We start from the raw sequence: 23,662 nt of genomic DNA on the forward strand, positions 1-23,662 counted from the left end.
AGGTTCAGCGAACGGCGGTCAAATGGATGCTTAACTCACATATCCCAAATAAGTGTAGACTACAAAAATTAAGAATGCCACCGCTGTCTCTGTACATTGAAATGCACGACCTCCTTCTGTTCATTTCTATAGTTTGCAATAACTACGAAATTGACATTAACCAATATGCCGAAAACACCAAAAGCTCAACGAGACAAAATGAAAGAAAAGATTATCAAATACCGAAAACTCGCCTTAAGAAAACCAACTCAGACTTCTTCATTAGATGCCCAGCACTTTTCAATGTCATAATTCGACATACCTCAAAACAGTTAACTGACATACAGAAATCTGACATAGCGGAAATTTATTGGAAATTCTTTGAATGATACTCAGAAATGGACAGCTGCACATGGCGAATAATTTGTCCATGTGGAAACTGTAACCCAAATGGAAAACTCAGAACCCATTAACACTAAAACTACATTTTGGGTGCAAACCCATGGGATAACAACCCTAAATCCTGTTCTACTACTACTACTACTACATGGCATTTTTCCTATAATCACGGTCTGTAGAATTGGAAATTTTGTAGCCTCTGTTCTCTGCTTATTTTGTGGCTAGTGTTTGTGATATATAAAGTGTCCGTGGCTCAATGGTTTGTTCGCGAGACTCCTAATATCTAAGTCGCAGATTAAATCCGAAACCTAATTCGAAACCTTAAATTTCAAACCTAATTTGAGGCTTATTTCTATGTTTTTATTGCACCTTAAAGAGCTGCTTGTTGTCGTGTTTTGAGCCTGAATTGGTAATGTTCACATATAACGAATTTTACTCGATCGCTTTAATCGCTCGGAAATAGGCAAAAAAATTTAAGTTTTAGACCATTTTTTCTTGGTTTTGCGCGGAAAACAAAAAAGAAAAAACTAAAATCAGAATACAAAACTTCTCCCCAATTTGAAGAAGGATAGCTTGTTGCTAGGCAAATAGCACTGAATGTTGCGACCACCTTCTCAGAAAAAAAAATTTTTGTACGGCGTGTGATGATAAAACTTCACAAACGCGTAGAATTTTCGAAAACTTGACATATACAATTCCAGTTGTCGTCAAAAATTAATTAAACAAAAGAGTGATAGTTTTTAATTTAATTTCAATTTTTGCACTTAAGATCTCAAATGTATTTGAAATTTTTTTTACCAGAGAAGCTCTGAATGAAGCTTCGAGAACTAATTTGCTTTCAGTAAACTCAAGTATTTTGAGCCCTAATTGCTACTTTTCTTATATTACAAACGTTACTCGATCGCTTTCCTCGCTCGTAAATAGAAGAAAAACAAAAAACTTCAAACCAGCTTTTCTCGACTCTGGGAAAAACTTACCAAATACAAAGTTCCTCTCCATTTTCAATGGCTGGAACAAAAACTCTTATTTCGAACAAATTGATTATAATATAAAATTTTGATCCTTAAGTTAGGCTTACTCCGCGCTTAAGAAGGTTGAGGAAATAGTTTTTGTTCCAACCATTGAAATTGGGGAGGAACTTTGAATTCGGGCGTGTTTTAGCTTTTATTTTTTTTTGTTCCGAACATTTCAAAAATGTGGAGGAACTTCGTATTCAGGTATGTTTTATTTTTTGTTTTCCACTCAGAAGTTAAATCATGTACCACTTTCTGAATGCACCTTGGTATATATGCTCGATTTGAGTTCAATTCAATTTTATCTGCTACAAGTTAGGTAAGCTGCGCTTTCCAATTACAAAAGTGTAAAGGTGACGGAAAACGTGATTGACTTTTAGTTCCGATCGTTGTATTTGGGTGCATTTTAGTTTTTTTTTTGTTTTCACGCAAAGTCAGGTAACAGAAATAATCATCTGACATGGTCAGGTGATATTTCATGTTAAAGTCCTTTCAGTGTCAAGAAAAACCGATTAGGTTTTTTTTAGCAAATAGGCTTAGAATTGGCTTTTTTTAGGAAAAACATAGTATTATTCAAGGTCTGAACATTGAAGTTTGCTCTATTTAATATATTTTGTGAAGTTTTTAGCGCCATTTTGGGGATTGCATATATAATTTTTTTCTATTTTTATTTAGATTTTTCTGGTAAATGTGCGACAAAAACAGTTGAACATCCTGCGAATTTTACGAAGACTGTAGAATATGCTTAAGTTTTAGACTTTTGCCAAATCTTTTGATCAAATTAAGCAAATAAAAACGACATTCAATTGAAAAAAAAGATATTCGTTTTCAAGAATATGTTCGGACAAGACCATTCTGGTGGGACAAGAATATGGTCTTTTTCAAGAAAGTTTTGTGCTTCTTGCATAGAAACGGGCTAGTCTTGCTTTTTGCATGGCTAGGAGTCGATGAACGTGGTTCAGACTCTTATATAGGTCGCGATCTTTTTTTTTCAGGAAAAAGGTTTAAGTTTGTTCAGGCTCAATTTTAACTTTTCGCGGCTTGACTTCTCGTTTCTTTCTAAATTCAGTTCATTACCTCAGTTAAGAGGAAGGCACGCTCCAGTATCGAACAGCAAACAGATAAAGTTCATAAAAACGTGATCGACTTCTAGTTTCGAAAGTGGAACTTAATTTTGATATTTCCCAGCGAAATCAAAAAATTTAATATTCCATCCAGTTTTCTCAAATTGTGTTAATTTTGTCATAAATTGGTCAATCACAAATTGTTCTAGAAATTCAAATAGCTCTAAAGGGCATCTAATTGTTTTCTCTGAAATTCATAAATTAAATTCTTAAGTCAGTTTTTTTTCTGTTTACTGCGTTCATTGACTCTTTTCCAACTGTATGTTTTAATGTTTTGTCCTACTAAGCTGATGTAAAGCAATCTGTTTTTGGGCCCCGAGCTGTAATATGAACCTTCTTGGATGAGGTTGGATGACATTTGACAAATTTTTGAACAGTTTTTTCTTAAAACTGTTTTTTAAATCCTAACTGCGAATGAGATCTCTCATAGATACAAAAATTTTTAGTGTGCCGGATCTAAATGCTTTTGGACACATTATTAACAGCGTGCTAACATTTTTTTTTCAAAAGTTCATCTTTCTAGGCTTTCATCGAACGAGACCCACAAAGAACAATACTCGCAGCCCTTGACCTATCAAAGCATTTTTAGAGACCATCCTTCCAAGGCCGGAAAAAACCGCAGTGTATTTCCTCAGGGATCATTCGTTCTCCTGACTCTTTTCTACTGTACTTGACTCAACCACGCCCCCAAAAAAGCAAAGACTCAAAGGCAAAATTATGAAATTTATATCAAAGTATCTTTCGTACTTTTCGAAAACTTCATCTCGAACTCTCCACTTTCTAAGTGTTCTCTAACTCTCCACTACATCTCCACTAATTTCCCCTTCTTATTTAAAACTTAAACGCATTTAACGCAAGGCCAACTGCAGCCCCGCAAAACTTCGCTCCAGTTAACCACCTTTTGTAAACTTACCTAAATCGAATACCCCAGACGAATATCGCACGTTTTATCCCCTAAAGCCCAACCCACTGACTATGCTCTCACTCTAGTCTAGTCCTTTTGAACCAACTGTTTTACTCTGACTGAATCCTTTGTCAAGCACATCAGTTTCCAGAGCTAATTCTTTGACGACTAAAAGGGTGCTGCCCCAGAAGAGGCAAAATCAACAACAAAGGTAAATACTTTGCTTTCCTTTTGGACTTTTGCTTTCCTATGCGTTTGTTCATTTTTTTGCACGTATAGTTTCTATTCAATGAGTCTGGATATGTCCAGGGCGCGGTAGGAGCCAAGTATTTAATTTCAAGGTCGACTGCGTGATCGCTTATTTTTTAAGCCACAAAACAGCTTATTTTGGCTCTCTGATTAATCCGATTTTCATTACAAGTATCGTCAGGTCTAGCTTCAGCTCGTCTTAAAATTATATCGAGAGTACTTTATTCTCCAGCTCGATAATGTAAAAACATATATTCTTTCATTTTAAATCTGATCTGGATTTTTTAGACTGTAATGCACTCTTAAATTCTGTACAAAGAAAAGTCCTGTTGTTTTCTTGCAGTGTTTCTCTGACAAAAATACAGACCCATTTTCATATTTTATCACTTCACAATTGCGCTTTCGTTCGATAAATCTTATTTTTCCTAAAGAAAGCTCATTTCCCAATTTACATACTATCCACGCAATCCGAAAGTGGGCGTCCCGTGATTGCATTTCATCCAGTTAGCTGAGCGGTGTGTTTGCGTGCACATTTCCCCATTTTACTTATTAATTCGATTAATCTGGCTGCTCTGGTGAAAAGCATTAGCTTGACTGAGGAGAGTGAGCCCCTGGTACTGGGTTGGGGTCTCTGAGACCCGCTTGACCCCGTTACGAACCAACCACTCTTCACCCGATTACCAACTACGATCCCGTCTATTTATAACAGGAGGCTGGGCCTTTGTTAGATCGTTTCAGCTCAGGATTATTATCACGATTTCAGAGGTTACAAAGAAACAAGGCAGCCAATACAGCTGACTAGAACCACAATCATAGATACGGATTAGTGTTGATCGAATAAACGAAAATTGGATGATACCTGAGTTATAGCTTTGAATTGTGTTGTCGTACAGAGAAGTTGAGCTGTTGCTGACCTGAAGACGGAATAGCTGCAATCAGACCCAGACATAGCTTTCAATAATTTACCCTCAGAAGTAGAACAGATATTCCTCACTTTCACTCTCATTTTGTTTGCCTTATCTCCCGGCTCTAAATTGCTTTCACTCTTTCGAGACTTACTTGAGAGAAAGTTTATTTTAAGCTTTGCTGCTGTGCTGAGCCGCACAGCATCAAATGAGACTACTGATAAGTAACCTCATGTTCTTCTGGTGCGCTTTTTTCCTGTCTACTTGCTAGTTGCTCCAAGCTTGAAATTACTTTTCCATCTCTCTCACTAGGTCGCTGCGCCTCTGTGGGCACTAAAATCATCAAAGTGCTCAGTGCCCCCTCATCTATTTCTTACCCTGCATCAGTTGTGTTGTTGTAACTGTAAGGTCAAATACATCAGCTAAGATGGATTGGAGCTAAATGGCACCACTGTACCACCAGTCTGCGCCACCCATTCAGCTTCTCTGATCACCTCCTTCTCGCCCTCTGAATTCCCTGTCCTGTATCACATCATCATCACCGCCATAGTCCCACTCACACTTCCTCAGCAGACCACTGCCACCACTCTCCTTTGTTCATACTGTTTGCACAGCAACTACTCTACCGAAATGAGCAACGCTGTAAACGCAACGAACACCAACAGCAGCAGTATTAGTGTTATAAATACTGATGGTGTGTCTGCTTCAAGGAAAAGTTCAGTCTCTGATGAGGCGGCGGAGAATCCAGAGGAAATAAATACATGTGCAGTCGCTTCAAAAGGTATTTATAATGATATTTATAAAGCAACTGACGCGGGATCGAGCAAAGATTCAAAATCGCACATGCAGTCTCAAAAATCGACAGAGTCGAATGACCTGAAAGGAGAAGCAGGGGCTACCGTTGCCTGCGAGTCGGACTGGACATCGCCGGTGAAAAGTGTAAATAGAGGCGTTGCATCATCTGGGTCCTCAGTTTCAGGAGCGGCTAATCCCCCTCTCTCACTGGCCAAGAAAGCGACCAAGTTCGAGATCATCAGCGTACAGGAGGTCGAGAATGACGAAGTAGACGATGGGGAAGAGAGCGGAGAAGACGTGGAAGACTCTGTCACTGAGCTGAACTCCAATCAGTCACGAGGCAGCTTCAGCAACGAAGAATACTCTAAAGAAGCGCCGCTATCACAGACTGTAACCAATCTCCTTGTTGCAAAAGATGCACCCATGGTAGGAGGACAGAGCAATGATAATGGGAACAATGAATCAACCTTATTGGATTCAAAAATGCCCATGAAAGACGGAAATAAGGCCAGTATATCTAATGCGCCATATAGCAGAACTAACTCAGAAGAACTCGCTGCCAATGGACACACAGTATTATCTTCCACCACTCTTTCCCGAATGCAGCCCAAGGTTGTGTCCAACAAACGAGCTCTGGAAAACAACATTTCTTCTATTGCTCCCCATGGCCAGTTAGTTGTGAGCGAAGCTTATTGTAGCCAAGGCTCGCCCCCAAATGGAATAGCTGATGACGGTGCTGTAGGAGTACCGATTAATCAGACTCAGTCCAACGTAGCGTTGAATACAAATCCTAATTCATCCACACTATCAGCTTCAGTTTCGCATCATCCACACTCTAATGTTTTGCCATCGAGGTTCCGGGTGGTCAAAAAGGTGAAGCCGTACCATGGGAAACGAGGCAGATGGGATTGTAATGACGTCCCCTCCGACGTAATCATGAGGAGCACCAACTCAAATGCCGTTCCAGCTAATTCAAACCACCCCACAATCATCGCTGCCCACGCCAACTTAGCCGGTGGAGTCAGTCCGGAACATCAGCAGCAGCAGATGTACAATTCCAACGCAGCCCTCACCAGAGTCATGTGTCAGCACGTGAATTCAAACAATGCCTCCTTCGCATCTGCCGAAGACATGAGTGGGTCGAACAAGAACCCCATTCATGTACCCTTAGTTAGTCACGTGACTTCCTCTGGCAACAGCCAGAAGGGCAACTTGCAGGAGAATCAGATTGGATTCCATCCAATTGCGTCGCTGGATGAGGCACTAAGTAATGCTGTTACGGGGGATGCGATATCAGAAAGGAAGCAGTCTCTGCCCAACTGGTCAGGAAGTGGATTATTTTTAATGAGTAAATTACCTATCAACAACAAGGGTAGCCGGTTGCTGTGCATGTATCACAGAATGTTCCGACCACATTCTCAGGGTCGGAGATAGTGTCTTTTTTCAAGATAGTGTCTTTTTTTTCAAGATAGTGTCTTTTTTGTACGTCGCGTGATGATGCAACTATACGAATGCGTAGCAATTTGGTGAGTTTGGTATAAACGGCTCCAATTGTCTCCAAAATAAATTATAAAAAAAACATGAAAAATTGCTCTAAAAATTTTAAATATTTTTGAAACTTTTTTTGCCAAAGAAGAGCTAAAGGACTGATAATCTAAGGTTAAATTCATCATTTACTGCTAGGGAGATTCATGAGCGATTATTTCAGGGAATCGGGAGGCACCTTGGCTAATGGGGACGTGAGTGCGAGCAAGAATCATGCAGCTATCTTTGCTGCTGTTGCTACTAGGTGTGGATCTTCTCGTTCGGATGAAGACAGTGGCGGCAGCTCTGAAGCAGGCGCACGAGGAGCTCTTGATGACGTCACCAGGAAGCTGGAGCAAGTAATGGTGAGAAACTACTGAGACCGTTTGATGGCGTGGTACCTTTCTAAGAATAATGAACTTTGACGCTTCATTTCGAGTACATATTGGGTGCAAGTATAGAACTTAAAATGAAGATTTTTGGTGCTAAAAAGATTACCTGTTTACTATTTACTAACAAATTCACGTGTTTATTGGCTGTGCTTGATTAAGCAAAAATGAGTGCTGAACTTTTCCTTAAATCCAATGTTGTTTAACATGCTTTACTATTTAGGAGGTGGTGAAGTCTCATGTGGTGATGACTGTACAAGAAGAATTCGAAATGGTCAAGTCTGAGCTGGAGAACATAAAAGCGAGAAATATTCAACTGGAAAAAGAAAACTCTTTCCTGAGACAGCAGCAGCACGGTAACAGTAAGAAGAGAGATGCATCGATTCAAGTCAACTCGTCAACTATGACAGCCAACCAGGAATCGATCGCATCAAATATCAAGAATGAAGAGGCCACATCATCAGGCGTGGAAAAGCTTGCTACTGTTCGGCCGAGCTCCAGTTCTCCAGCAGTCAGTATGCCCTACGTTGTGCTCGGCATTGGCAATGCATCTAGTTCCAATATTGCTTTGAACTACCACACAAACCACAACGAGTTCCAGCCAGTGTTTCAGCGTCCGACGCAGTTGCAATCTCTAGGCTATTATCCAATGTCTTTCATGCAAAATGCACCCACTATTACTCACGCTCTCCCTGGTGCCTCACATCATCAGAAGCTCTCGACATCTTCAGAGGATCAGAATCACGGTTTGAATGGAATGCTGACATTGGAAGCTTCCGGCACTACCAATGCTCAGCAGCTTCAGACTTCTTATTCCAAAGGGGGTTCTGATTCTGGTAGAAGCTCCCTGGAACCAACGAAGGAGAGAAATCAATCATTTGATTCTGCTTCCCAGCAGTCGATGGCTAATGATTCGACAATCAATGGAAATCAACAGCTGTTGCAATATCAGTCTCTGAACTTTGCACAGCAGCCTTCAACTAAAAGTAACTTGATCAGTGGTGCCAATCAGAATATAGGGACTTCTTCCAATGCGTATGCCTCAGTGCAAAACATGGTTCAAATTCAATCCAATAGTGATGCTAGTTCTTCTGCCTCGGATCAGACTCACATGTTGCAGCAGCAGCAGCAGCAGACTCTTTCTGTGATTCCTGCTCAGCAGGTGTCGCAATCTCAGCAGCAGCAATTTGCGGCAGCATTTCAACATTCTCATCTGAATACGATTGCTGGTGGACTAATGCCGGTGCAACAGGTTCAGCCTCAACAACAATTATTTTATATGCCGCAAGTAGCGCTGCAGCCAATTCAGCAGTCACATGGATTCAGCTTTTCCATGGTGCCACAGATGCAAAACCACTCTGCCTTGTATCTTCCCCAATCAAATATGGTCGCCCATGCCACCGGAACCGCAGCTCCTCCTCAGCAACAAGTAGCCGGAAACCCTTACGCACACCAGTTCGTTAATACAGCCGGGCTAAATTTCTACAACGGAAATTCACCAGCCATGTATTTTCCCCAAAATTCTGCACAACACAACACTGCATACGTAGCCTGTACCTCAAACGCCCAACCTACAGTCTTGACAGCCTCAAATGGGGGCGCCATCAGCCAGATGGCCATGAATGGAAGCGACATGCAACATGCCGCCGCCGTCCAGCCCATTCAAGGTCAAGTGGTGGTAACTGCATCTGAGTCCAACCCCAATAGACAATCTTCCAATGGAGGAGGAGGAGGTGCCTGTGCCTCCCAGTCTTTGCCAAGTGCGGCCCAGTGTTTGGCCCAGCAACTATTCAGAGGAAACATCCCGCCAGCATCCCAGAACATGAATAGCTGAGGTATGTCAGCATAAAGGAGTGCCAGTCAATGCGACAACTTAAGTGTGCTGACACAATGTTAACTTCAATAACCAAGTCGATCACAAAGAATAAGGGGGACTGTTTTTGAAAACCCTGCTAATTGTGCTGTTAGATTATCATATCAATTAAATTGGAAGACGTAGGTATTTTTGGGTCGACGAAATTTTGAAACCATCTAACTGTTTATCTGTATGTGGACTCAAAATGGCCATTGGACTGGTTGGACTTAAGTGGTGTATGGGTTATTTTCTGAAATGCTTCCTTGTTAAGAGTAATTAACGTAGTTAGGACTCTTATATATGTCTTGCTGATTTTTTTTTTTTTTTTTTTTTTTTTTTTTTTCGTTTTTATTTCAGGAAAAGTCTTAAAAGTCTCTAATAACTACAGATTTGCATTCATACATATATTGATGCATTTATGAATGCACTTAGGTAAATATGCACTTTTTGAGTTCAATTGAAATTCATCTGCTGAAAGTGGCGTAAATAGCACTCTCCAATTAGGAACGTGTAAATAGCGCGGTAAAAAACGTGAACGATTTCTAGTTTCGAAAGTTGACTTTAGTTTTTAGGTTTCTAGCGGAATAAACTTTACTGTTGATCCAGTTTTCTCAAGTTGGGTTAATGTTATCAGAAAAGCGCAAATCAAAAATCGTTCAAGAAATTCAAAGAGCTTAAAGGGCATATATTTTTTTCTTTCAAATTCGAAAGTTGAGATTTTATCAACGAAGTCATTGTCTTTTTAATGTTTGCTTGCGTTCATTACTCTTTTCCAATCGCTATCATTGCGATGGGCAACATGCTATGTTCGTGTTCTCAGAATTATTTGTCATCTCATCGAAATCGCAGCTTATCTGGCTGCATCTGAAAAGTAGGTGCAAAGGTACTTAAGGCCATTTGAATTAAATGAAGTTTAAGATTCGCTGAAAAATATTCAAGTTTTGGCGTGATGTATGCCTCAAATGCAATGTTATTTTTGTAGTTGGTTCAAATTCATATATTGTTTTACTGCCATAACTTACTTGAATTTCTTCCTTAAGTCGTATTTTGGGTTAGTTAAATTTATTTCTGGTGCTACTGAAATGGTTAATTGGTGTAAACTGTTTTAAGCATTTGCAAATGACAATAGTTGACCATAGAATGTCTGTGTTTACGTTACGAGCTATCCCGTTCTGTCTTAAAACTGGCTTGAAAGAACTTAGTTAAAAACAACTTCGTAATGATGGAAAAATTGGAAATGTATTTGTGCCTTCATTAATTTAATGTTAGTTTGAGCGCAGAAATTGCCCATTTGTCCAGCTTCAGAAAGCGGCATTATTCATTCAGATCTATTACGCTAAATAACTCAATAACCCTGTTCAATAATTTAACGCTTTTTCTCTATGTATTTTTTCTATGAAGCTTATTGTGATAAGGGTTCCGAGCTCATCATTTTCACACCCTAAGTGGTTGCAGTTTAGGAGATGGCATTTCGATATATTTTGACCTAAAACAGAGCTTTAAATATTTCCAACTCGATACCTGCGTATCCAGCATTTCAAAAGCGCTACCGTATTAAACAAGAAGGGTCGTATCTTAGCGAAACCCGTAATGTCCAACTGCCCTTTTTTAAAGTATTGGCGGAAAATAATACATTTTGCAAGAAATAAATGTATTTTCTTATTCGCCACACCAAAGGAAAGCCACTACTTATATAGCTTTCACACAGAAACCTTATGTGAACAAATTACAGCGTGCCTCAATTGAATTTGGAATATGATTTGTGCTCGGATTCAATTGTTTGATTACGAGTTGCTCAACATAAAACTAAATCGTATATGAAGTACTCTAAATTAGTCCATGTTTGAGCCCCTGAACAAAAATCGATCATGCGCTCAATTGGGGGACCGATTGTGTAGCAGACCAATCTGTTAGCATGAAAAAGAAAATTGAGTCTTTTGGCAGAAGAACGGAACAAAGTAATGCATGATCGATTGACAGACTCAAAAAGATGCTCAGCCTGGGGTCAAGCCTCCTCGATTAAGACAATTATCTCACGATTAGTCAACAAAATCATAAACTTCAATAGTCGAAATTAGCTGCAAAACAAAGAGTTACGCGCACAATAACAAGTGCCGAATAAAAGTGCAGCGGATCAAGCAGTCGCTAATTGCCAATGCCGGGTATGAAGCTAGCGTTTTGACTTGCTAATTGCTCTGAGTCTGCTAAAAAAACCGGTCTGATAAAATCCCTTACACCGCTTAGTTTATATCTTTCAAACTGCTAGGTATTTTAGCACACCGTTTTTATGTTGTGAAAGAACGAAGCGATTTTCAATATATAGGTGTTGATGATTTTTTTCTGGTAAACCTATGAAATTTGTTCATGCTCAAATTTGATTTTTTTTTGCGATTTGATATTGACTTTTTTTAAAGTTCTTTGTTTAATTGTAGAAAAACACACTGGGGAACAGTAAACGCTTAAAGTGCGAGAAAGACGTGAATAACTTCTTGTTACACAAATTGACTTTAATTTTGTGAATTTCCAGCAGAATAAAAAATCATCTATTGACTCAGTTTTCTCTGACTTCGATAAGTTTGAGTAAAAATTGCCAATCGTAAACAACTCTTGCTGTAACGGGATATATTTTTTCCTTCAAAAGTTGAACCATTTTCAAAAGTATTCAATCAACTTTTTTTGGTTTTCAATCAACTTTTTTCAATCAATTTATTTTATGCTTTTCTATCTTTCTGTTGGCTATCTTTTAGAAGACACATCTTTAAGCAGACTTAAAGAAGCTTACAAGTCAGAATGCTACTTTCAAACGCGGCATTGACAAGTAGCAACCGCTTGCTCTGCTGTGATTTCAATTGTAAATCATTGTGTGCCGCTAATTTTCTTTGTTTTCTTTTATCTTATTAAGGGTAGCTAAATTCGAAACTAAGCGCCTTTCGAGGTCCAGAATCAGGTCCGTCTAATTATGCATCAGTTTTAGTTCGTTGCTAAAAGATTGGTTTTCACTGTTTATACTAGAAAAAATTATTATGCTGAAAAATCGATCCCCATATTCTACGTTTGAATATAACAATCTATTATATATTTAAATGCGGGCTTCACTATCTCGCCATGTTTAAGTTTTTTCAACGTATTATTTTTGCATGTTTAAGCTATATCGTATATTGCAATGGTTAAGAATTTTTTTTCGATTTTCCAATTTGATTTTAGTGGTTATTTTACCGAGTTTGAATTAAGCAGTTCAATATCGAATTAGGGGCTGCGAATTTGGCCTCCAATTTTGAATGTCCGAATCATTTTAGTTAACGTGTATTATATATTTAAATGCGGGCTTCACTATCTCGCCATGTTTAAGCTTTTTCAACGTATTATTTTTGCATGTTTAAGCTATATCGTATATTGCAATGGTTAAGATTTTTTTTCTCGATTTTTCAATTTGATTTTAGTGGTTATTTTACCGAGTTTGAATTAAGCAGCCCAATATTGAAATAGGGGCTGCGAATTTGACCTCCAATTTTGAATGCCCGAATCATTTTAGTTAACGAGATAAGACGATTTTTGAGATTTTTTCAAAAATTTTCAGAAATTTCAAATAACAAAATAATTCACAAAACTTGAAGTTCCCAACCCTGTAGTTGGGTACTGTCAGAGTACTATCAAGGATTGCGAGTCTTGCCTCCAAATATGACTGCTCAAATCCTTGTAGTTTTCGAGATATGACGTTTTTGTGATTTTTTTCAAAAATTTCAGAAAATTTTATTTCATTATTTTTCAAAGTTTGAAATTCGCAACCTTGTAGTTGGGTGATATCAGAGTACTTTAAGGAATTACAAATCTTGCCTCCAAATATGACTGTTCAAATCCTTGAAGTTTTCGAGATATGACGTATTTTGTGATTTTTTCAAAAAATTTTCAGAAAACTTGTATTTTTTTTTCGCAAATCTGAAATTTCCAACCCTGTAGTTGGGTACTGTCAGAGTACTCTCAAAGATTGCGAACTTGCCTACAAATATGACTGCTCAATTCTTTGTAGTTTTCTAGATATGACGTTTTTTGTGATTTTTTCAAAAGTTTTCAGAAAACCTAAAATATATTTTTTTTGAAAATCTGAAATTTCGAACCCTGTAGTTAGGCCCTGTCAGAGTACTCGCAAGGATTGCGAATCTTGCCTCCAAATATAGATGTGACGTTATCGAGATGTGACGTTTTTTGTGATTTTTTCAAAATCTTAAGTTAATTATTTAAAGAAAGTTTAAATCAATTATTTTTCAAAATTTGAAATTCCCAACGCTATAGTTCGGTGTTGTCAGGGTACTCTAAAGAGTTGCAAATTTTGCCACATGCGACTGCTAAATGGGACTGCTCAAATGACTGCTAGAGGTAAGACTTTTTTCAATTTTTTTTTTTTTTCGGGAAACTTAGGTTTAAAAATTTCATAAAATTTTGAATTCCTAACCCTATAGTAGGGTGCTCTCAGGGACTCTCAGTGGTTGCAAATCTGGCCTCCAAATTTCTCCAGAGGCCCTTTAAGTTTCCGAGATGACGCTTTTAAAATGGGAATTTAAAAAATTAAAAAGTTCGAAATAACCAACCCTGTAATTGGGTGCAGTCGGAGTACACTTAAAAGTTTGCAGATGTTGGTTCCAATATATGCGGTTTTTCATGAGTTGTCGAAAAATTTCGAAGCACCGGAAGTCCGATAAACGCTAGTTTTCTTTGAAGAGTAATGAACGTAGTGAAGTCTCTTATATAGGTCTTGCTGATTTTTTTTTCTGGAAAAAGTCTTAAAATATTAATGCACTTAGGTATAATGCACTTTTTGAGTTCAATTGAAATTCATCTGCTGAAAGTGACGTAAATTGCACTTTACAAATACAAACGTGGAAATGGCGCAAAAAACGTGAAGGATTTTTAGTTTCGAAAGTGGAATTTAATATTTAGATATCCTGCGGAATAAAAATTTTGCCTGTTGATCCAATTTTCTCTAGTTCGTTCAATGTTATCAAAAAAGCGCCTATCATAAATTGTTCTAGAAGTTCAAAAAGCTTAAATGAAATCCATTTTTTTCTTTGAAAATCGAAAGTTTTTTGCCGTGTTTTCAGGTAATAGTTGTTCATGCTCAAACCACTTCACAATTTCTTAAGATTTAAAATTCTTTTCTCATTTGGAAGCCAATTATCGCTCTGCGAAAACAAAAGGATAAATGGCAGCATAAAAGCGACTGACTCTTAGTTGCAATCAAGCCTTATCAGATTTTTTGAACTTTTTCTTCAGCTAAATCAAATGTCTAACTGAATCAATTTCTCTTTTTTGAGCATAGGAAACTTACGAGATATGAAGATTCTTGTGACTTTTTCGAAAATTTTCTGAAAACTTAGATTTAAAATATTCCACATAAATTGAAATTCTCATTTCTGTAGTTGGGTATTGTCAAGGTACCTCTAGGCGTTGCAAATCTTGCCTCAAAAAGGGAATGCTTAAATCCTTAAAGTTTCCGAGGTATGTCGTTTTTTATGATTTTTTTTTCAAAAAAGTTAACTAACTTAACAAATATGAAATTCATAATTCTATAGTGTGAGTGAGGCGCTGTCAGAGTACTCTCAGTCGATGGAAATCTTGCATCCAAATGTGGCTGCTCAAATCCCTTTAGTTTCCGAGATATGACTTTTTCTGATTTAAAAAAAAGTTTTCAAAAAAATAATATGAATACTTGACAAAATTTGGAATTCTCCACCCCTGAAATTGTGTGCTGCCAGGGTTTTCTCAGGGGTTCCAAATCTTGCATAAAAACATGGCTGCTCAAATCCTTTTAGTTTCCGAGATATGACGTTTTCAAGTTTTTTCAAAAATTTCAAATAACTTAGATATAAAAAAGTCATTTAAAGTTGAAATTCTCAGCTTTATAGTGTGAGGGGCTGTCAGTACACCCTCAGTCGTTGCAAGTCTTGCAACTAATTGTGGCCGCTCAAATCTTCTTAAATTCCGAGATATGACATTTTTATGATTCTTTCAGAAATTTTCAGAAAGTTGGATTTGAAAATTTTTACATAATTTGAAGTTGCCAACACTGTAGTCAGGTGCTTTCAAGGTACTCTCAAAGGTTGAAAATCTTGCCTCCAAATGTGACTGCTCAAATGTCTTTTGGTTTCCGAGATATGACTTTTTTCAATTTTTTTCAAAGTTTTTCGAAAAAAGACTTGACTTGAAAAAAAAGCGTTTCAAAATTTGAAATTCCCAATCCTACAGTTGGTTGCTCTCTGGGCTCTCTCAGAAGATGCAAATGTTGCTTCAAATTTTGGTTGCTCAAGTAATCTTAGTTATTGAGACTTGCCTTTTATGCTTTTTCAAAAATTTTATAAACATTCAAGATCTAATAGTTTCCAAGTTCGAAATACTCAACACTATGACGAGGTTCTCTCAATGTTCTCTCAGGATGTTTGTCTGGACTTCAGTTATGACTGCTCAACGTCTTTTGTTTTCTTAGTTATGACATTTCTATGTTCTCTTGAAAATTTTAAGAAATATTTGTAAACGCTTTTTTCAAATTTTGAAATTGTCGACGCTTTGGTAGGGTGATGTCAGGTTACTACCAGCGGATGCATATGTGGCCTCTCATCCTCATATATTTGCTCAAAATTTTTTGTTGAACGTACTATTAATGAAAGGAAAAATAGATTCTGATGTTTAAAAATTAATTACGAATCCCATTTATGAATTTGATAATTTTGCAATTGATTGTTTCGATTTTTTAGCATGAAAAGTGGAGTTGTATGCTATCGGCTATTTCAAGGCTTTGCTTACGAAGATCTGAAACTCAATAGTTATGGAGATTTCAACCTTCTAGTACCTATAATATTCGAATGTATTTTTTTGTATAAAGCTGGTTATAAATTTACAAACTCAGATTTGGTATAGTTTCAATCTTTTTGTTTCGAACTATTCGGGTTAAAAAATTTCAGCTTATTATCTTCTGGTATTGTGGTCTTTTATTGCGTCGTCTGATGAGCGAAAAAGAAATCTAATGTGTGTGTGCTTTAAACGGGGACTGAAATTTTTTTCCAAGTCGTAAATTTCTTGTCTCAAGGTTTCTGCGCAGGTATTGTGGATTTTGTTACATTTTCGTAAGTTTTGTTCTGATGTTAATTTAACCTTTAGTTCTCTCACTTGGAATGTTGTTGTTCTCAAAATGAGTATTATTCAAGGTAAATTGAGACAAGTAAATGAAAATTCTTAGATCTATTTTTTTTTAATATAGACTCATCTAGTTTCCACATTTTTACACAAGCAAAGCTTGTGTGATTAAATCCACTCTCTTTTTTTTCTAACCTAAGTCGCAAATATTGTAGCGGCGAAAATTTTGTTGCGACACTGTTTATTTTGAAAGTGTTCATTTTGATCAATAACCAGCTATTAAGTACAGCCAATGCTATGGATATTAACACCGACTAGTTTTTTTTTTACAAACAGCACTAGCCTCAAGGTATCATGGATCTGTAGCGTAGAGGTAGGGAAGAAGACCCGTAACAAAATAAAAGGGTTTGAACCTGGGCGGGGTCGGATGTTTTAAATGAAATTTTTCGTATACTAGTTAAAATGCGTCCGCTCTATAAATTGAGGCATGTTAGTTGGTAAATTTCCTTTTTTTTCAAGTTGACTGCTAATGCTTCATAATTGGCTTGCGTCAATTAGCAATTATGTAGACTCATAATTGGCGTGCGTCGTTAAAGAAATTTTGTAGACTCAAAGTCTTACTCATTCAATTTTTCCCATTAGCATTTTCGGCATACTTTTGCTTGTGTATGCGAAGTGCAACTTCGCCTCTGTAAATAAATTCATGAGACAAGGTCGTTAATTTTTCGAGTTATTCTAGTTTTAGCCTTGATTGCAATGGAGATTTCAAACTTGCTTTCAAACTATCGAAAAAGCTAGGCAAAACGTTTAAATTTTATTCTCATCAAAAGAAATGGTTCCCGATGCTAGCTTTGTTTTGTATCACAAAGTGCTGCGAAGTGACGCTTTGATGTTGGATTTTCCAGAATAAGAAGAAAAGTACCCATTACTCAAGCTTTCTCAAGTTTGTTTATCATTTCCAAATGGTGTCAATGATTTTAAGATTTTTGAAAGGTTCAATGTCGCATATTTTTTGAAGCCTAAAAAATGAAAAACACTCAGGACCACTTCTTTGATTTCATTGATTTAATGGCATTTTTCCATCTGTGTTGGCTACTGTATGTTTTTAGACAAATTCTGGTGCTGCTAAAATTCTGCACTCCGGAAATTACAATTTTTTTGTTCACTTTATAAATGTAAGTTGAAATACGCTCTAAATAACGTAATTAAAAACTTGCGTTAAATACGGGCTAAAATTCAGTTTTTCAAAATTTGAGTTTTTCAAGCCTAAGATTTCCCTGCAGTTTTTTTTATTGAGCTTTACCATTAAAATGCTTGAAATTGAAGCAGCTGTTATACATATTTGCTTTTCGAAACTGGCGGTTTTCTTGTTTCCTTGCATCCATTAACCGTTGTCCCAACTGTCTTTTGCCTCTGTTTATCTTTTCGAACTCAAGTAATCTTTGATTGGCTTTTGAAACTATTAGAACCCATTTCGATAGTCGACATTTCTCTGGACGAAATAACCGGTTATTTTTGTTGCATTGAATTTTGAGAAACGCTGCGGAATAAGTGCGAGAGGTGTTTCCTCCAGACAAACACCTCTCGCAATTATTTCACAGCTGTTCTCGAAATTCAGTGAAACAAAAATAAGCTGTTATTTTGCAAGAAGCACATATTGCCAGAACCCATTTATAGAATAGAACAATTTTATTTGCCGAATTTACTTCGCCTCTGTGTAAATAAATTCATGAGACAAGGTCGTTAATTTTTCGAGTTATTCTAGTTTTAGCCTTGATTGCAATCGAGATTTCAAACTTGCTTTCAAACTATCGAAAAAGCTAGGCAAAACGTTTAAATTTTATTCTCATTAAAAGAAATGGTTCTCGATGCTAGCTTTGTTTTGTATCACAAAGTGCTGCAAAGTGACGCTTTGATGTTGGATTTTCCAGAATAAGAAGAAAAGTACCCATTACTCAAGCTTTCTCAAATTTGGTTTATCATTTTCAAATGGTCTCAATGATTTTAAGATTTTTGAAAGGTTCAATGTCGCATATTTTTTGAAGCCTAAAAAATGAAAAACACTCAGGATCAAACCACTTCTTTGATTTCATTGATATAATGGCATTTTTCCATCTGTGTTGGCTACTGTATGTTTTTAGAAAAATTCTGGTGCTGCTAAAATTCTGCACGCCGGAATTTGCAATTTTTTGTTCACTTTATAAATGTAAGTTGTTCACTGTATAAATACGCTCTAAATAACGCAATTAAAAACTTGCGTTAAATACGGGCTAAAATTCAGTTTTTCCAAATTTGAGTTTTTCAAGCCTAAGATTTCCCTGCAGTTTTTTTTTAAATTGAGCTTTACCATTAAAATGCTTGAAATTCAAGCAGCTGTTATACATATTTGCTTTTCGAAACTGGAGGTTTTCTGGTTTCCTTGCATCCATTAACCGTTGTCCCAACTGTCTTTTGCCTCTGTTTATCTTTTCGAACTCAAGTAATCTTTGATTGGGTTTTGAAACTGTTAGAACCCATTTCGATAGTCGACGTTTCTCTGGACGAAATAACCGGTTATTTTTGTTGCATTGAATTTTGAGAAACGCTGCGGAATAAGTGCGAGAGGTGTTTCCTCCAGACAAACACCTCTCGCAATTATTTCACAGCTGTTCTCGAAATTCAGTGAAAGAAAAAGAAGCTGTTATTTTGCAAGAAGCACGTATTGCCAGAACCCATTTATAGAATAGAACAATTTTGCTTGCCGAATTTCTAAAAAAAGAATAGTTTTTCAAATATTTTTCTCTAATCATTTTTTTTCTTTTTATGTGCCGAGAGACTGGCAAAAATATCAAAAACATAAAATGCGAAGCCTTTTTTCGGAACTGGGGAAACTTCACACTTTGCCATCATTATTGCAACGTGGTAGGTTTGGTTTTTCGTTTTATAATTTCCGATAAATACTGTTATTACCCTTGAAATCTATTCGATCGGACTTTTTTACGCTTGCGATTAGCAAGCGTTATTAAATCGGAATTGAAACTTTTTCGGGCTAGAAACTAATTGAGCAAAATCACTTGAATCATTGGAGAGCACCTGCACTCCTTTGGCATGCTCCGAGAAAGTTTAAATGTTACTGTACCCTTCAGTTGTACACTATAAAAGAAATATGTTACACAAAATGCCGGTTTAGTTGCCACATTATAGACATTTTATTACTGGCGAACACTTTTTTGGTGTAGCTGCAAGTGTTTTTGATTTCGTCCAGTAATTTGCAAAATTAAGAGCCTGACTTTTTTTGCGTTTGTTTTGCTTAAATTTCGGCCTAATAGGTCGCGGCCTTTGTTCTATTGGCTTAATGACTTATATTTGCTTTGTTTGATTGGGTAAACCATATTTGCTTTGTTTGATAGGGGAAATCTTTCGAGCTCTGTATAGCTTAAAGTTTTTCATGACAAGAATTCCAACTCAGTGGGAGTTTACCTAAATTTTGTAAGATTTGCGGCCGCTCGATTAATCAATCTTTTTGATTTTTTTCTCAAACCGGTGATTATTTTGCCGTGAGTGTTTTCCTCATTGAAAATTATTTGGGAAAATCTTTCATTTTAGAAGATTTCAATTCGTTATTGCAATTGACCCCCTTGAATTTCAAAAAGGTTTAGCTTGATATATTTTTGTTCTCTGAAACTCGAAATTGCTCAAATGAGCCAGTCATTTTTACCTAGTTTTCCTGTTCATTGGCATTTTTGTAATTGTCATTGGCATTTTTGGAAATTCTTCAAATTCGATTGAGCTTATTTAATTTTTCGCAGTTTGAACTTTGCTAAATGAAAGGAATACTATATACTCTAATAACAAAAAAGAAAGTTGCGCGAGGAAACGTGAATGATTGTTAGTTTCGAAAGTGGCTGTTGAAATACGTATTTCTCTGGGGAAAAAATCCTTTTGATCCAAGTTTCTCAAATTTGGTTAAGTTAAAAACAATGTGCCAATCATTAAAGGTTTTTGAAATTCAAATTGCTTTGAGGTGATATAGTTTTACCCGTAGCTCGAAAGTTGAAAAGGTTTCAAATAAAAGTCAATAGTTTTTCGGTTTCCTTGAGTTAATCGACTTTTTTCCACCTGTCTGTTGGCCACATTTTGAACGGTCTGTTGTCTAGATATGAATGTTTTGGTTGCAAATTGAATAGTCGCATTAATAGTGGACTTTTAATGGAGTTTTGCCGAAAGTTGTAGTTTTGGAATTATCTAACAAAGCACAACAAGTCTTATGCACTCTTTTAATCAAGTGTTTCCTAGCTAGTCTTTGCTTGCTTCAGAAATGGTTTCTTGTTTTGATCTTTTTTTTGTTTGATCAATGCTCAACCAAAGTTGAGGGGTAGGATGACTGAGACTCGAAATTTATCTGAAAAACACATTAGTTATCGAAAAAGAGCAATCAGATATCCTAGGCAATTAATTTACCCAAGTATGATACCCCACTCTATCTCCTATCAGGGAAGATTAGAACAAGAAGAAAGCAAGACAACTGTGCTATGTCAAGTCTGGTCGTAAACCTTGCCGAGGTGCTTAATTTCGTCCCTTTAATTGAATGTACTTCAATTTTATTCTACATTTTTTTAAACTGTATATTAGAAATGAGGCGATGAAAATCAACAATATAATTGCAAATTTAACTTAGCAATTGTAACGGAGTTCATGGATTTCAGAGGTAAGTTCCCTTTCCGGTTCTGTTTGATATCTTTTTGTGATTTTTCAATTGCGTTAGCAAGTCATGACTTTTTCGGTTATAATAAATAGAAATTAAATGACAAATGCTCCGAAAACGTTCAAATTGCACTCAAGGAACAACTTTTATAGTTTTTAATTTTCTTTACATTCTCCAATTGTCATGAAAATTGGTTTGTGCGTGGCTAATCCTATTGCAAACCCATTTGGTTCTCATGTACAACTTTGTAAAGACAATGAGTACACAGTAAAATTGATTTGTATGTCAGGCACGGGGGGAGGGGAGGCAGATGAGCCACAATTTAATCCAGCACAGAGGTTAACTCTTTCTATCAAAATCTATCTTATCTAGACTTAATAGGTTAAGTTATAGTATCTTCAACCGTTTCAGTGATTTTACGAGGTTTCACCAGTGTAACCTACGAAGTTTTATATTGTAATTGCATATTGCAGATACATGCCAAATTTAATGACAAATAGACTACGTGGGCAAAAGATAGAACACAGAAAGTGGTATGTCGTGGGAAACAGCAGCAGAGCCAAACTGTCTATTAAGTGTTCCGAAAAAAAATGAAAAACAGTTCTGGAATAAGAAAAATATTTCGAATTCCAAAAATTGGAAGTTTTTTTTGCATTTTGATAAAGAAAAATGAGGAAAATATTTGTTTAAGAATAGAGTTTACAACTGAAGAAATAGATTTTTTCTTTCTTTCTCTTTCTGGAGTTATGATGAAATTTCTATACTTTAGTTTCTCGATTGTTATAATGTTTTGATGGTTAGTTTTATAAATTAAACTTTCTATTGTGCCTTATTACCAAAAAAATCATTGAATTAGTCATAATCAATAAAAAAAAATTCTCTTAGTTAATGCAGCAGAGTTCGTAAATTTGTTTGGGTTTTTCAAAGTTTTGATGATTTTTTGTTTTTCAGATCTCAGAGCTAAGTTTTCAGAGCTCAATTTATTTACTTAGCTGAAAGGAAGGATTGCTCCACTATCGAACTGCGAAGTTACAAAGTCACGAAAAATGTGAATGACTTCGTTTTTCACAAGTTTTTTTGTTCTGAATTTAGTGTACCCGTATTGCCAGTCACTTGCAAACTTTTCTCGTGTTGTTAAAACCTTTTTTGTAACAACCGTAGTAACTCATCATCTAGAAGTAACTCAACCTCTCTAGTGCTATACCAGCGTCCCTATTTCCCTCTCACCATCCAAATTTCAGACAGTTAGTATTTGAAAAAGTTTTTTTGTTCACAAGGTTAATTCGAAGTTGCAAGTTTTGTGGGTTTTCTTGCTTTTGTTTTTATTTCCGTCAGCTTAGTTGGCGTTGTTTTGCCAATATTTCGGGTATTTAATGCCACCTCCGTAATTGAGTGTTTGAAGGGTATAGGTTTATTTGTACTCCCTAAATATTAGGCAGTTTGAAACTCCGATAACCTATAATTTTGAAACTGAATCATGTTTTTTGTCTTGGTGGTTTCAACTGAACTAATATATACCTATAACCCATCGGTTTCCTTTTTGTGTAAAGCCAAGAAAGGACTGAAGTTCTGTCAATTTGGTAATATCGAAGTAAGTTGAAAGTGATTCTCTGAAAAAAAAAAAAATATTTTTTATTCCCAGTTTCACAACGCTGCTCGAAAGACGTGCAAGAATTCAGTTCTAAGTTTGAGGGACTGCTAAACAGACATTTATTGTCACCCTTTTGAAATTGAAAGTCTGCGAAGTCGCTGATCAACTTTGTCAAATTTTGGTGCGCTGAAATACTCTGTTTATCGAAAGTTTAATTTTTAGTACGTGAAACTGTGCTACAGTGCTGATTGAAGCTCCACAAATGCGCAATATGTTTTTAAAATCGTTTTTGAATAAAACATTCCTATTTAATTGAGTAAAAACGACATTTTTTGGCTATCAAACAAATATAGAAATAAGTATACAAACTTATTACGCTTGGGGGTGATATTTAACAATACGTGGTAATTTTAAGTAAAGTGCATGTATTAAAATTCAGAAATATTATGCATAATATTGTCAATTCATTTTCAACCAATTGTTTTAGTACTAAGATAGTTTTTGTAAATACAATACTTTGCCAAATCAGTTTTGAAAATTTTTGATTTTTTTTCGTACTCTCAAAAACTACCTTCCAAATATGAGATTTTGGGTTCAATGGCTATAATTTTTTGTGAAAAGTTCTTATGCATATGCGGCTACGCCCATTTTTTCATACAAAAAGTTATTGCCCTCGGAAAATTCAAGATTTGCCTTTTTTGAACGTTTTGTGAATTTGTTGGGTTTTCTCGAAAACTACATTCCCAAATCTTACAATTTGGGTTCAATTGAATTAATGGGTTCTGTAAAACTCCCTTGAATAATTTATTGCGCGTTTTTTTAAACACAAAAGTTATGGCCTTCGAAAAAGTTATAACAAACCAACAGGTTGCGTGAATCTCTTCTGCATAAGCGGATTGTCTCAAAAAAATTTTAGACACACAAGATATGGCACTGGAAAAAGTTAATACTTGAAAACTACCCAGCTAATTCTTAGGTTAAAAGTTCAATCGAGAAACCCGATTTTGGAAATAATCCTTGCTTAAGCGACCACGTCCTTCTTTTGCAGAAAAATGTTGTGGGTTTCGAAAAGTCAAATTTCGAACGTTTGACCGTTTTTAGAATCTTTTTGACTTTTCTTAGAAAC

The 23,662-nt window shown here is 36.3% G+C and overlaps 2 protein-coding genes across 2 annotated transcripts in view; both read left to right on the top strand.

Moving 5' to 3' along the window:
• The window catches only part of LOC134838851 (uncharacterized), a 224,900-nt gene that overhangs the window by 151,420 nt on the left and 49,818 nt on the right, over nucleotides 1-23,662 (top strand). The window lies entirely within an intron of this gene.
• On the top strand, nucleotides 3,960-9,440 carry LOC134839324 (uncharacterized). Its single transcript, XM_063854829.1, has 3 exons — nucleotides 3,960-6,690; nucleotides 7,077-7,257; nucleotides 7,505-9,440. The coding sequence occupies exons 1-3, from the start codon at nucleotides 5,204-5,206 to the stop codon at nucleotides 9,113-9,115; spliced, it is 3,279 nt and encodes a 1,092-aa protein (XP_063710899.1). The 5' UTR covers nucleotides 3,960-5,203; the 3' UTR covers nucleotides 9,116-9,440.

The sequence above is a fragment of the Symsagittifera roscoffensis genome, chromosome 2 (assembly GCF_963678635.1).
Source record: "Symsagittifera roscoffensis chromosome 2, txSymRosc1.1, whole genome shotgun sequence".
Taxonomy (NCBI): domain Eukaryota; kingdom Metazoa; phylum Xenacoelomorpha; order Acoela; family Convolutidae; genus Symsagittifera; species Symsagittifera roscoffensis.